The sequence below is a fragment of the Pangasianodon hypophthalmus genome, chromosome 28 (assembly GCF_027358585.1).
Source record: "Pangasianodon hypophthalmus isolate fPanHyp1 chromosome 28, fPanHyp1.pri, whole genome shotgun sequence".
Lineage (NCBI taxonomy): Eukaryota > Metazoa > Chordata > Actinopteri > Siluriformes > Pangasiidae > Pangasianodon > Pangasianodon hypophthalmus.
The window spans coordinates 1,188,613-1,200,092 of NC_069737.1; the positions used below are offsets into that span (position 1 = coordinate 1,188,613).

At 37.6% G+C, this 11,480-nt stretch overlaps 2 protein-coding genes across 2 annotated transcripts; both read right to left on the bottom strand.

The window, feature by feature from the left end:
• Positions 1-698: 698 nt before the first annotated feature.
• On the bottom strand, positions 699-4,240 carry LOC128317665 (C-type mannose receptor 2-like). Its single transcript, XM_053231072.1, has 6 exons — positions 4,183-4,240; positions 3,766-3,814; positions 2,912-3,304; positions 2,305-2,646; positions 1,638-1,729; positions 699-1,452 (listed from the first exon to the last, which is right to left on the bottom strand). Exons 2-6 carry the CDS (start codon positions 3,800-3,802, stop codon positions 1,345-1,347), a joined length of 972 nt encoding a protein of 323 aa, XP_053087047.1. The 5' UTR covers positions 3,803-3,814; positions 4,183-4,240; the 3' UTR covers positions 699-1,344.
• Positions 4,241-9,239: 4,999 nt separating this feature from the next.
• On the bottom strand, positions 9,240-11,009 carry LOC128317675 (putative C-type lectin domain family 20 member A). The gene is made up of 4 exons (XM_053231155.1): positions 10,625-11,009; positions 10,021-10,368; positions 9,800-9,891; positions 9,240-9,612 (listed from the first exon to the last, which is right to left on the bottom strand). Exons 1-4 carry the CDS (start codon positions 10,959-10,961, stop codon positions 9,505-9,507), a joined length of 885 nt encoding a protein of 294 aa, XP_053087130.1. The 5' UTR covers positions 10,962-11,009; the 3' UTR covers positions 9,240-9,504.
• Between the last annotated feature and the right edge of the window lie 471 nt (positions 11,010-11,480).

An 11,480-nucleotide genomic window follows, 5' to 3' on the forward strand; every position in this document is an offset into this window, starting at 1 on the left:
TATAAAGTGTTAGATCTGCTTGATCCTAGGTCAAAGCCTAAAGTGATTCACTATAATCGGCTAAAACCTTACCGCTCTGTGTGGTCCCCTGAACCACGTCCAGTTCTTATATCCCCTCAAAGTGGATGCCCTCCGCTTACAGGGCTATCAGGGTCCAGACCTTATGTTCTTCAAGATTCTTCAGTACCCAAGTCTGTAAGACCCATTCAAATGATGCAAGAGAGGGATGGTACATTACCTCCTGTTCAGGATGTACTGTCTGAGGGGTCTAGAGCTAAATTGCCAGTAGAAATCCCTTGTGAAAAACCAGCAGAGGGCACGAAAACTTGGTCAGGACGTTCTGTGCGTCCTCCGATACGTTATAGGGAATTATAATGTCTTTATTCATCTCTATAGTGTTTTTTTCCCTTCCCATTTGCTAATACATTCCTGAGTATGGGATTTCGAAGGGTATGGTAGAAAACACAGTGGAATAATGTCAAATGAGGTCAGAAACATAACACATTCAAGTTGTTATTTGTATGATGTAAAAGTTTACTGTTGCTGAAACTTTGGAATTGTGTTTTTTTCTGTACCTGAAAGTGTTTTCTGTTGAAATTACAAAGGTCTGGAAAGCTTATGTTGTTACAAATGTATGATTTTTGTTGTGGTTTTTTTCAGAAACGAGGATGTTTCTTTTCATAAGGGGGAAGTAGTGTAAGAGTTACAAATTAAACACAATTTTATTTTTGTGTTAGAAATGCCCCATGTTAAAGTGCCTGTTGTTATGAGGACTTTTATTCTGACAGGGCGGAAGGCAGAGGGGAGAAGAGAGGAGAAGAGAGGGAGATGTGAATGGAGAATAAAGTGGGGAAAAAGAGCTCGTCAGTATTCGAGGGTTTTATTTCTCTAAACTTTCAGTTATAGCCCCGAAAACACCCACAAGCGCTTAAGCAAGCGTTACAATAGTGACAAGTGCATTATATCTGACTGTTAAAAGTACACACAGTGTATTTACAGGTTCTATTACATTCTCTATCATATCTATAGGAATTATTCTTTACTACGACACACTGATGCATTAAACCCGGTATTTGAACACGTCCTCTTTGACTTTTTCCTTTGATTATCTCCAGTGGCCACGTGCAGCAAAAGCTGAACATATTAAATATGAAATATTTGCCATAACATTGAAAACTGATTTTAAAATTAAGGTGGCAAAGTCAAAGTGGGCATGTTACAAATAGAGCAATAAAACAATATTATTGTTCCTCTACTTCTGGTTAATCTAATCCTCTGACTTCCCCTACTGATCAAAGCTAATGTTGAAGGTTAAATAAAATTTCACTGGGTTTGAAATCTACATTACAGATCATCCTTTTTTTTCTTGTGGAAGATGTTTCCATCTGGCTGCACCTTCCAGGTCACTGAGGTGTTCTCCAACATGCCATTTTCCTCCAGTTTCTGCTTGATCTGAAAAACAGAATCACGATTTAATTACTCAAACCGAAAAGAAAAGGAATACGTGTCACAGAGAAGCCAAAAATTAATAAAAGGAGCAAAATTCTTGAGAATCACAGAAATTTGAGCAGGTGAGCAGTGAGAAATGCTAACAGGGACAAAATTTCTCAAAACCTCAGAGACGTCCTGCGACTCACCTTCTCTAAAATGGACGACTGCACATCAGGATCAAACACACTCCCATCAGACTTCACCTGCAGTCTCATTATCTGATTCCTCATTGGGGAAACTGTGGAATAAACACACACACACACACACACACACACACACACACACAGTTTTTCTACACCTCTTTAAAAAAAATCTTATTCCAGTATGTTCGTTTTATAAAATTCTAAAGAAAACCACTTCATTTCCCCATAATGCACAATTTTTCCCCTTAAAGACATGCTACTTTCTCAGTGAACTTTATGGTATGTGGCTTAATGACATACTGAACTGTCTATCTAAAATTTACCCTACATTAATTACACAGAGACACTTTATGTTTTTTTTGTTTTTTTAGTTTTGTTTGTTTCATGTATATTTATATTTTCATACCGTAAAATCTCACATTCATATTTTGAATTAATGCTGACTTTTGAACTAAAATAAAATGAATTGTATCTCATTCGAACCTTATTTCCTCTCCTTCTCTGGGGCTGCAATTTACCCATGAACTATGAGCTACTATTGTTGTATTTTGTTTAAGTTACAGAACATGAAATCAAAAGTCAAAACTTGATAAATAATCAATTTTGGGTTTTTTTGAAATTACCATTAAATTGATATTAGTAGCAATAGCTGAGAAAATAAAAGACTCACTGGTGTGACAGAAGAAATAGTACTGGCTGGTGCAGGTTGTATCACCGAACAGTCCGTTATAAACCACTGCACACTTCTCAATTCCTCCGTAATTATCCGGTTGTCCAGGAGCCCATGGGAGGTTTGAAGCGTTGGTCCCATCTGACCACTTCCACAAGTCTCTGTATAACCCAATCCAGGAATTACTCTGGCGATTCCTCACCTGCGCTAACATGTTTTGATCTGAGCTGTTAAGAGAGCTGGCCAAGTCTGTGTGATGTGTTCGGCAGTAAGCCTGAGCGTCAGGCCAGGTCAACAGGGGAGTAGAGATGGCGATGAACTTGTCAGCACCACTGAAATTAGCTGTGAAATGGCAAAAAAAATCAAAATCTTGTTTTAAATTAAAATTAAATTCTAAACAAATAGTCTCAGTCTGCACAAAATATGATACCGTGATACAACAAAAAACGTGGCTCCTGTCAATTTACTGATTTTTTGGTACTTTGGAATTCATTAAATTGCTTTTATTTGTATGCTCAAGGTAGTACGAAAAGCCAAGGCTGCTAACTTTCGATGCAAAACCAGCTATCAAACCAAAATGAAGCAAAATAAAATAGGGATGACTCACCATTGTAGCATATAAAGGGTCTTAATCCTGTACAAGGTTGATCCCACCATGTATTATATGCATCCATTATAACACACGCTTCTTTTCCAGCATAATTATCAGGTTGTCCAGAGTACCAATTGGTATAAGTGACACTCTTCAGTGGGAGGTCATTTAAGGACCAGCGCCAGCTGTTGATATCGCTGTACAATCCGACCCAAGCATGTGTTGCCAGACCTTTGTTTGCTGCTTCTTTCTTCAATCTTAGCCAATCAGTATCACTTAGGATCGTTGCCAGGTCGGTGTACATCATCCTGCAGTAATTCTGTGCAGCGGACCACGACATCGGTACCTTAATCAGGTCATACTTGTGAGGGACGGTTCTCAGGATGGATACAGAAATTCGAAGAAGACCTGTTGGTAACATTATATTTAACGAAACACACAGTATCACTTCACAATACTGTTCAACAACTCATAGGTAACTAAGCAGGAACAAAGGAGTAGTTAACACAAAGAACTATTAATTACTGCATAGTAATAGTGAACTCCTATTAGCATACTTACTGAGTAATTAACAAGTAGTTCTTAGTATATTACAGGAATAATTTAGATGTTAACAAAGAACTACTCATTTGTTCCTGTTAGTTCCTGCATATTTAGAGAAGAATATGGAGAAGAGAAGGAACTGCTAATTATCTGAAACATAACACCTTCAAATCACTCTGCTAAAATCAGCATTTGGCATGTAACTCATAAATAAATAAATAAATAAATAAATAAATAAATAAAATCTGCATGATATTTTTAAGCACTCAATTTGTTGAATATTGAATTGACTAGCTACAAAAAAATGATTTATAAAATCGTCTCACTAGTGATACACAGGAGAAGAACAAGATTCAGCTTCATGATGAACGGTAGCTGGGGAGTCACAAAAAAAACATGTACAAAAAAGAAGCTTAAATATACCAAAATACAAATTTACATTTACAATTTTACATTAAAATTATCAAATTAATTTTTACATTAAATCAATTATACAGGATTTAATTTACAGGATTACAGGATTAATGGTTTTATACACATAATTTAATATTCATTAAATTAAATGTGCATTGTAAAGTGTTTAACCTTGTAATTAAATATTATTAACGCATTTTATAAGATGAATTTTAAACATTCTGAAACAATTGTTCATTAATTAATTTTTTAATTAATCTGTTACTGACTTTTTTTTAGATTTCAAGCCATTCTAACAATAAGGATAAGCATTGAGCATTAAAACTTACCTGTAATATAAAAATCTGAAGGCTGATGTTTCTCCGTTTTAGATCTTCACTGCTTGCACACAACTCCCTAGAAAACTTATCTGTTTACTTCAGCTGTCCTCTTGTTAGACATGGAGACGTGTGACGCAGATTGATTTCCATATTGCTTTAACTCTTCCTTAGACTCCAGACCCCTTATATAAACAAACCCAAATTCTGACCCATCGGCCTCAGATTTCAGCACAGAAAGGAAGTGAATGAGTTCATCAGGTTGCCTTTAGTGTGGAATATCCATGTGCCAATAATACAACATTCAGCATGCACAATATTATCATGGCTGCATTATAAAATCATCACTGCCTCTTCTTGGTAACTAGGAGGCAGCATTTTGGGGCAGTGAGATAAAATCTAACCCACTGGGAATCCAGAAGAAAAAATATAGAGGCATCTTAATCATAATTATTTCAGAATGATGGATTTACACAAAATTGACTTCACAAAATCCAACGCCTGTTTATTATCATCCTCAATTACTGAAAACCTTCATAATATATCACCCTTTACTTGGGTTCAGACAGGTTTTAAATACGCGGGTGTGGTGGTATCCTCTAACCTTGAGGATCTTCTTAATAAAAACTAATGTCTTTTAATTAAAAAAACAAACCAAAAGACAGTGTAGAATATTGGTCTTTATTTCCCCTATCCCTTTTGGGAAGAATCAATGTGATTAAATTGAATGTACTCCCATGCTACACTTACCTTTTCCAGTCTTTACCATGCTATTTGAATAAATCATTTTTTAAGACTTTAAACAAGCAGATTAGCTCTTTTGTCAGGAATAACCAAGGATTGCCTTTAAAACTCTATTTACAACAAAAGAAAAATGGGATTTAGGGAATCTGGATCTGCAATTATTCTACTGGACAGCACAAACAAGAGGTATTAGTCAAGTCAAGTGGCTTTATTGTCATTTCAACCATATACAGCTAGTTAGTACACACTGAAATGAAACAACGTTCCTCCAGGACCAAGGTGCTACATAAACCAACACAGAACTACAGGAGACTACAGACATTTACATAAAGTTCACAGTGCAGAAAGCACAAGACAGTACAAAACTACCGAAACGAGACAATGGGCACAGTGAGTTACAGTGCAGCGCCGACTAGCACACAGTTCCAGTTTGAAAGCGAATCAGATGACAGTAGTGCAAAAGAGTAACAATACACCGATCATGGATCGGACCTGATGGCCAGCACAGCCCACAGATGTTCGATTGGATTGAGATCTGGGGAATTTGGAGGCCAAGTCAACACCTTGAACTCTTTGTCATGTTCCTTGAACCATTCCTGAACAGTTTCTGCAGTTTAGTAGGGAGCATTATCCTGCTGAAAGAGGCCACTGCCATTAGGGAATACCGTTGCCATGAAGGGGTGTACCTGGTCTGTAACAATGTTTAGGTAGGTGGTACGTGTCAAAGTAACATCCATATGAAGGCCAGGACCCGAGGTTTCCCAGCAGAACATTGCCCAGAGCATCACACTGCCTCCGCCAGCTTGCCTTCTTCCCATAGTGCATCCTGGTGCCATCTCTTCCCCAGGTAAACGATGCACATGTACCCGGCCTTCCACATGATGTAAAAGAAAATGTGATTCATCAGACCAGGCCATCTTCTTCCATTGCTCCATGGTCCAGTTCTGATGCTGACGTGCCCAGTGTAGGCACTTTTGGCAGTGGACAGGGTCAGCATGGGCTCTCTGACCCGTCTGTGGCTACACAGCCCCATACGCAGCAAGCTGCACTGCACTGTGTGTTCTGACTCCTTTCTATCAGAGCCAACTTTAACTTTTCAGCAGTTTGTGCTACAGTAGCTCTTCTGTGGGATCGGACCATACGGACTAGCCTTCACTTTCACTCCACACGCGCATCAGTGAGCCTTGGCACCCATGATCCTGTCGCTAGTTCACCGGTTGTCCTTCCTTGGACCACTTTTGGTAGGTCCGAAGCACTGCATACCGGGAACACCCCACAAGACCTGCTGTTTTAAAGATGCTCTGACCCAGTCATCTAGCCGGCACAATTTGGCCCTAGTCAAAGTCTCTCTAATCCTTACGCTTGCCATTTTTCCTGTTTCCAACACATCAACTTCGAGAACCGACCAGTCACTTGCTGAATATATCTCAACCCTTGACAGGTGCTATTGTAACAAGATAATCAATATTATTCACTTCACCTGTCAGTGGTTATAATGTTATGGCTGATCAGTGTATAAGCTGCTGTAAATGTAAACATAAGGAGTAGCAGCCGGGTAGAGAGTATAAAGATTATATACAGAATATTATAAATATTGCAGTACAGAGACGAGCAAAAATTGCAAAGAGAATGGTGTGATATTCAGTTGAGTGTGATTCATATGTGATTCGTAATGTAATGAACACTTGGCAGGAAGCTAAAAAGTTTTTGTGGTTTGTGTTCAAAAACTTCTATCTTGTCCCTTTGTCTTTCAATCCAGATTTACCACCTTCTTTGGGAAGGACTTTATTTACAAAGTGAAAAGACCAAAGTTTTGACTCCTTTAAGCAACTTTTTACTCTAAAACCCTTCTCTGAATTTAAAAATGAATCTGATATTGACAAAGAAGATTTCTGTAAACACCTACAATTTCGACATTTAATAAATGACCTTCTTGTAAAGGGACAAATCTCATTGGAAATATGTAAATTAGAAAACATTTTAGAGAACACGTCAGTACCGAAAGGAAAAATGTCTGAGATGTTTACAATTCTAGACCAATTCGAGGAGACCAAGCTGCCTTATCTACACTGTCACTGAAAAATGTATGGCAAATGGATCTTGAATGTGAATTTAACAATGACCAGTGGGATAATATATGCAAAATTTATTTATTTTTTTCATTTTCCTGTACCAAAATAACTGAACAAAATTATTAATTTATGCACAGAATATATTTGACATCAGTTCACCTTAGATCTGTATAATTTTGTCTTTTTTCTCTCCGTTTTTATGTGTTTTTTTTTTTCTTTGATGCTGTTAATCGCAATGTATCTTGATTTTGAATTTTGCTGTTGTTATAATGAAAACTAATAAATAAACAACAATGATAATAAAAAATTATGGATTTACAAAGGAACTACAGAGTATTATAATCATGAAGGAAGATCTACATGACGTATTAAAGGCCAGAAGCAGGTCAGGACTAGATTCTTACACACCTTACAATGTTAGGAGAAGCACATTGTGACTATTTGAATGCATTTTCTTGGCAAATAGAAAGTAGCACTGTTCTCCAGTGTTGGATTTAAGTGTAAAACAAACCTTCACACTGGACTCTACAGCTATAAAAACAAAGAGTCCTGTTTTACATAGGAAAAGAAATGTCACCTAAGACCAGAATTCAGTGCCACCGGTCTAAATGTCACAGAAAGAGTTTCTTATTACACAGATGTGTGCATAAAAATCTGCAAAATTAATACTAGATTAAATTCTTTTTCAGTGCAAAACTGTACAATTTTAACAGTAGAATTAAACCACATTTCACTTTGTTGATAAACAACTACACAAGAATAAAATGAATGAAATAAAATATCACCCACTTGCTCATAATCTCACTGAAGGGGTGACAGTGTGTGTTAGATCATCATTTCACACTGTCATCTACATTTCCTCTGTTATCCCATGCTCTTTCCATAGTATTGTGTACATCATCATAGTTCCTGGCATGCAGTCGATCCCATAATCATCAGCTCTGAAACAAAGCTGCAAATGTCCAGCAGTCAGAGTGTAAATGCTGAGAATTGGAGTCAGCACTTCTGTAGCTCAGCTAGTGTAGCTGTTCCTCAGATGTTGGCATGAAGCAGGTGATTAAGGGATTCATCCCAACTAAGCATGACAGTGTGAATGCGGTGGTTCAGACAAATTATAAATACCAACCTGCTTACTATTCAGAAGTCAGGTTGATCCAAGATACAACAAATTAATACGTCAAAGCTGCACCATATTAGAGACCACAAACTCAGTGACTTTTCTTTGTTGTTGTTGTTTTATTTCACTTAATAAGTTGAAGAAGCAATGCAGACTAGAAGCAACTGCTTTGCAAACCTCATCACATGGTCACCTGCTCACCTCAAGACATAAAACAAATCCATGCGGATATACAGAAGTATCTTTTTACTAAATAAATAAATAAATCTAGTGTTTGGATCTGTAGTATGTCCGGTTCAGCACTTCTGTTGGTGCTATTCACTGTTCTGCTGTCAACGTTTGGTCAAACTAAATATCTGTAGAATAAAATTTATATCACTTTTCTAAATTCTGACCCTTTACTCTGTTTGCTGCTGATATGAGGACAGTTTTGAAGTGAAGTGATGATGCGTGTGATGATGATGATGCATTGTTATGGAGGAATATACTGAATTAATAGTAGCAGACCATAATATGCTTAAAACCATAGACTACAGTGGTGACAAAAGTTTTTTTTTTTTTTTTTTTAAAAATGCATTGACTATATTATCTATATTCTTAATGCCTATAAGTACAGAAAATAGAAATCAAATACAATGATAGCAATAAGTATATATGCATAACTACAGAGTTCGAAGAAAAAGAAATAACTATTCATTCTATAGCTTATATATGAAAATTATTCTTTACTAAGACACACTGCTATGTTAAACCCTGTGTTTCAGTATTTGAACATACCCTATTTGACTTTCCTCTCATTACCATGTCATGTGACTGCTTGCAGTGAAAGCTGAACGTGTTGAATATTAATTAATTGCCATAAAATTGACAAACTGAATTTACAGTTGAGGTGATAAAATCAAAGAGGGTGCATTATAAACATCCATCCCTATTCTGTACCGCTTATCCTACACAGGGTCGCGGGGAGCTGGAGCCTATCCCAGGGGACTCGGGGCACCCTGGACGGAGAGCCAACCCCACACACACTCGCACAGCCATTCACACACTATGGACAATCTGGGAACGCTAATCAGCCTACAGCGTTCTGGAGGAAACCAAAGTACCTGGAGGAAACCCCTGAAGGCCGGGGAGAACATGCTAACCCCGCAGATGCAAGGCAACAGTGCTAAACACTAAGCCACAGTGTCCCTGTGTTACAAACAGAGCAATAAAATGATATGATTATTCCTCTATCTTTGTCTCTGAAACTCCCTACTCAGCTGGAGCTTAAATGCTGTATGATAAATAAAATTTCTTTCAGTTTGCAATCTACTTGACTTGAAGGTGAGCCTTTAGACATTACAGGATACAGTTTAAGGGGTTTAGTTTTACAGCTGTAGTGTTTTTGTCTTACAGGTTTAGTTACAGATCATCCTTTTTTTTCTTGTGGAAGATGTTTCCATCTGGCTGCGCCTTCCAGGTCACTGTGGTGTTCTCCAACATGCCATTTTCCTCCAGTTTCTGATTGATCTGTAGATCAGAAGCAGTATTTTGTTAGTCAATCCAAAAAGAAAAGAAATACTTATTATCTAGAAGCCAAGAATTAATAAAAGGAGCAAAAATGTTTGAGAATAACAGAAATTTGAGCAGGTGAGCAGTGAGCAGTAATAACAGGGGTGTTGATTTCTCAAAACTTCAGAGACGTCCTGCGACTCACCTTCTCTAAAATGGACGACTGCACAGCAGGATCAAACACACTCCCATCAGACTTCACCTGCAGTATCATTATCTGACTCCTCATTGGAGAAACTGTGGAATAAACACACACACACACACACACACACACACACAGTTGTTTTAATTTAATTTAACTGTTTTAATCATCAATCCTTTCTCTCTTTACCTTATTAGCTCACAGGAAGTTGGATCAATACTCACTGGTGTGACAGAAGAAATAGCGCAGGTTGGTGCATCGTTCATCGTAGAACAGTCCGTTATAAAGCACTGCACAGTTCTCACTGAGGTAATAATTATCCGGTTGTCCAGAAGCCCATGGGAGGTTTGAAGTGTTGGTCCCATCTGACCACTTCCAAGTGTCCGTGTCTCTGTATAACCCAATCCAGGAATCACCCTGGCGATTCCTAATCTGCACTAACATGTCATCATCTGAGCTGTTAAGAGAGCTGGCCAAGTCTGTGTGATGTGTTCGGCAGTAAGCCTGAGCGTCAGGCCAGGTCAACAGAGGACTAGAGATGCCGATGAACTTGTTAGTGCCACTGAAATTAGCTGTGAAATGGCAAAAAAAAAAACCATCATTTTTAGATTATAGATAGATAAATAAAATTGTAAAAAATGTCTTTTCTCTGTTTGCACTGGAAATATGATACCGAGATACAACCCAACATGTGCCACATTTCAATTTACATTAATTTGCCACGTCACATATATAACATAATCGCACACTTTTTTAGATTTCAAAGACGCAGTGATAAAACAAACCATAAAACCAAAACTAAGCCAAAAAAACAGGATACTGACTCACCATTGTAGCATATGAAGGGTCTTATTAGAGTACATGGTACATCATACCATTTATTATAACCAGCTATTATACCACATGCTTCATTTCCACCATAATTATCAGGTTGTCCAGAGTACCAATTGGCAAAAGTGACATTCTTCAGTGGGAGGTCATTTAAGGACCAGCGCCAGCTATTGATATCTTTGGACAATCCGATCCAGGCAGGTGTTGCCAGACGTTTGTTTGCTGCTTCTTTCTTCAATCTTAACCAATCAGTATCACTTAGGATCGTTGCCAGGTCAGTGTACATCATCCTGCAGTAATTCTGTGCAACGGACCACGACATTGTTGACATCATCAGGTCATATTTATGAGGGACAGTTCGCAGGATGGATACAGCGACTGGGACCAGACCTGTTGGTGATATACACATTAAACATACACTGGTAGATAATTAAATATATATTACTAATAGCTAAATGAAAGTAATCTGTGAATCACAATCAAATCCTGCAGTTCAGCCTGATGCTCCAGTACTGTTTTACTGCACAACAAACACATACACATTTTAATGTACATAGTCAAGGTTTTTAATTTGTTTTCTTTCTTTCTTATTTAATTAATATAATTGATTTTACGTTACTTCTTCTTATAATTTTTTTTTATTGTAATTAGTGTTTTGGGACAGTTGAAGCATTTATGCTGTGGGCTTATGCCACAGTTTACAGTAAAAATAAAAAAGCATGTTCTCATTGTCTGCATGAGTTTCCTCTGGGTTCTCTGGTTTTCTCCCACTTCTCAAAACATTGCCTTAGGTGTTAATGTGTGTGTGCGTGGTGCTCATTGGCTAATCAGGAAGAAGTGAGTGTATACCTGG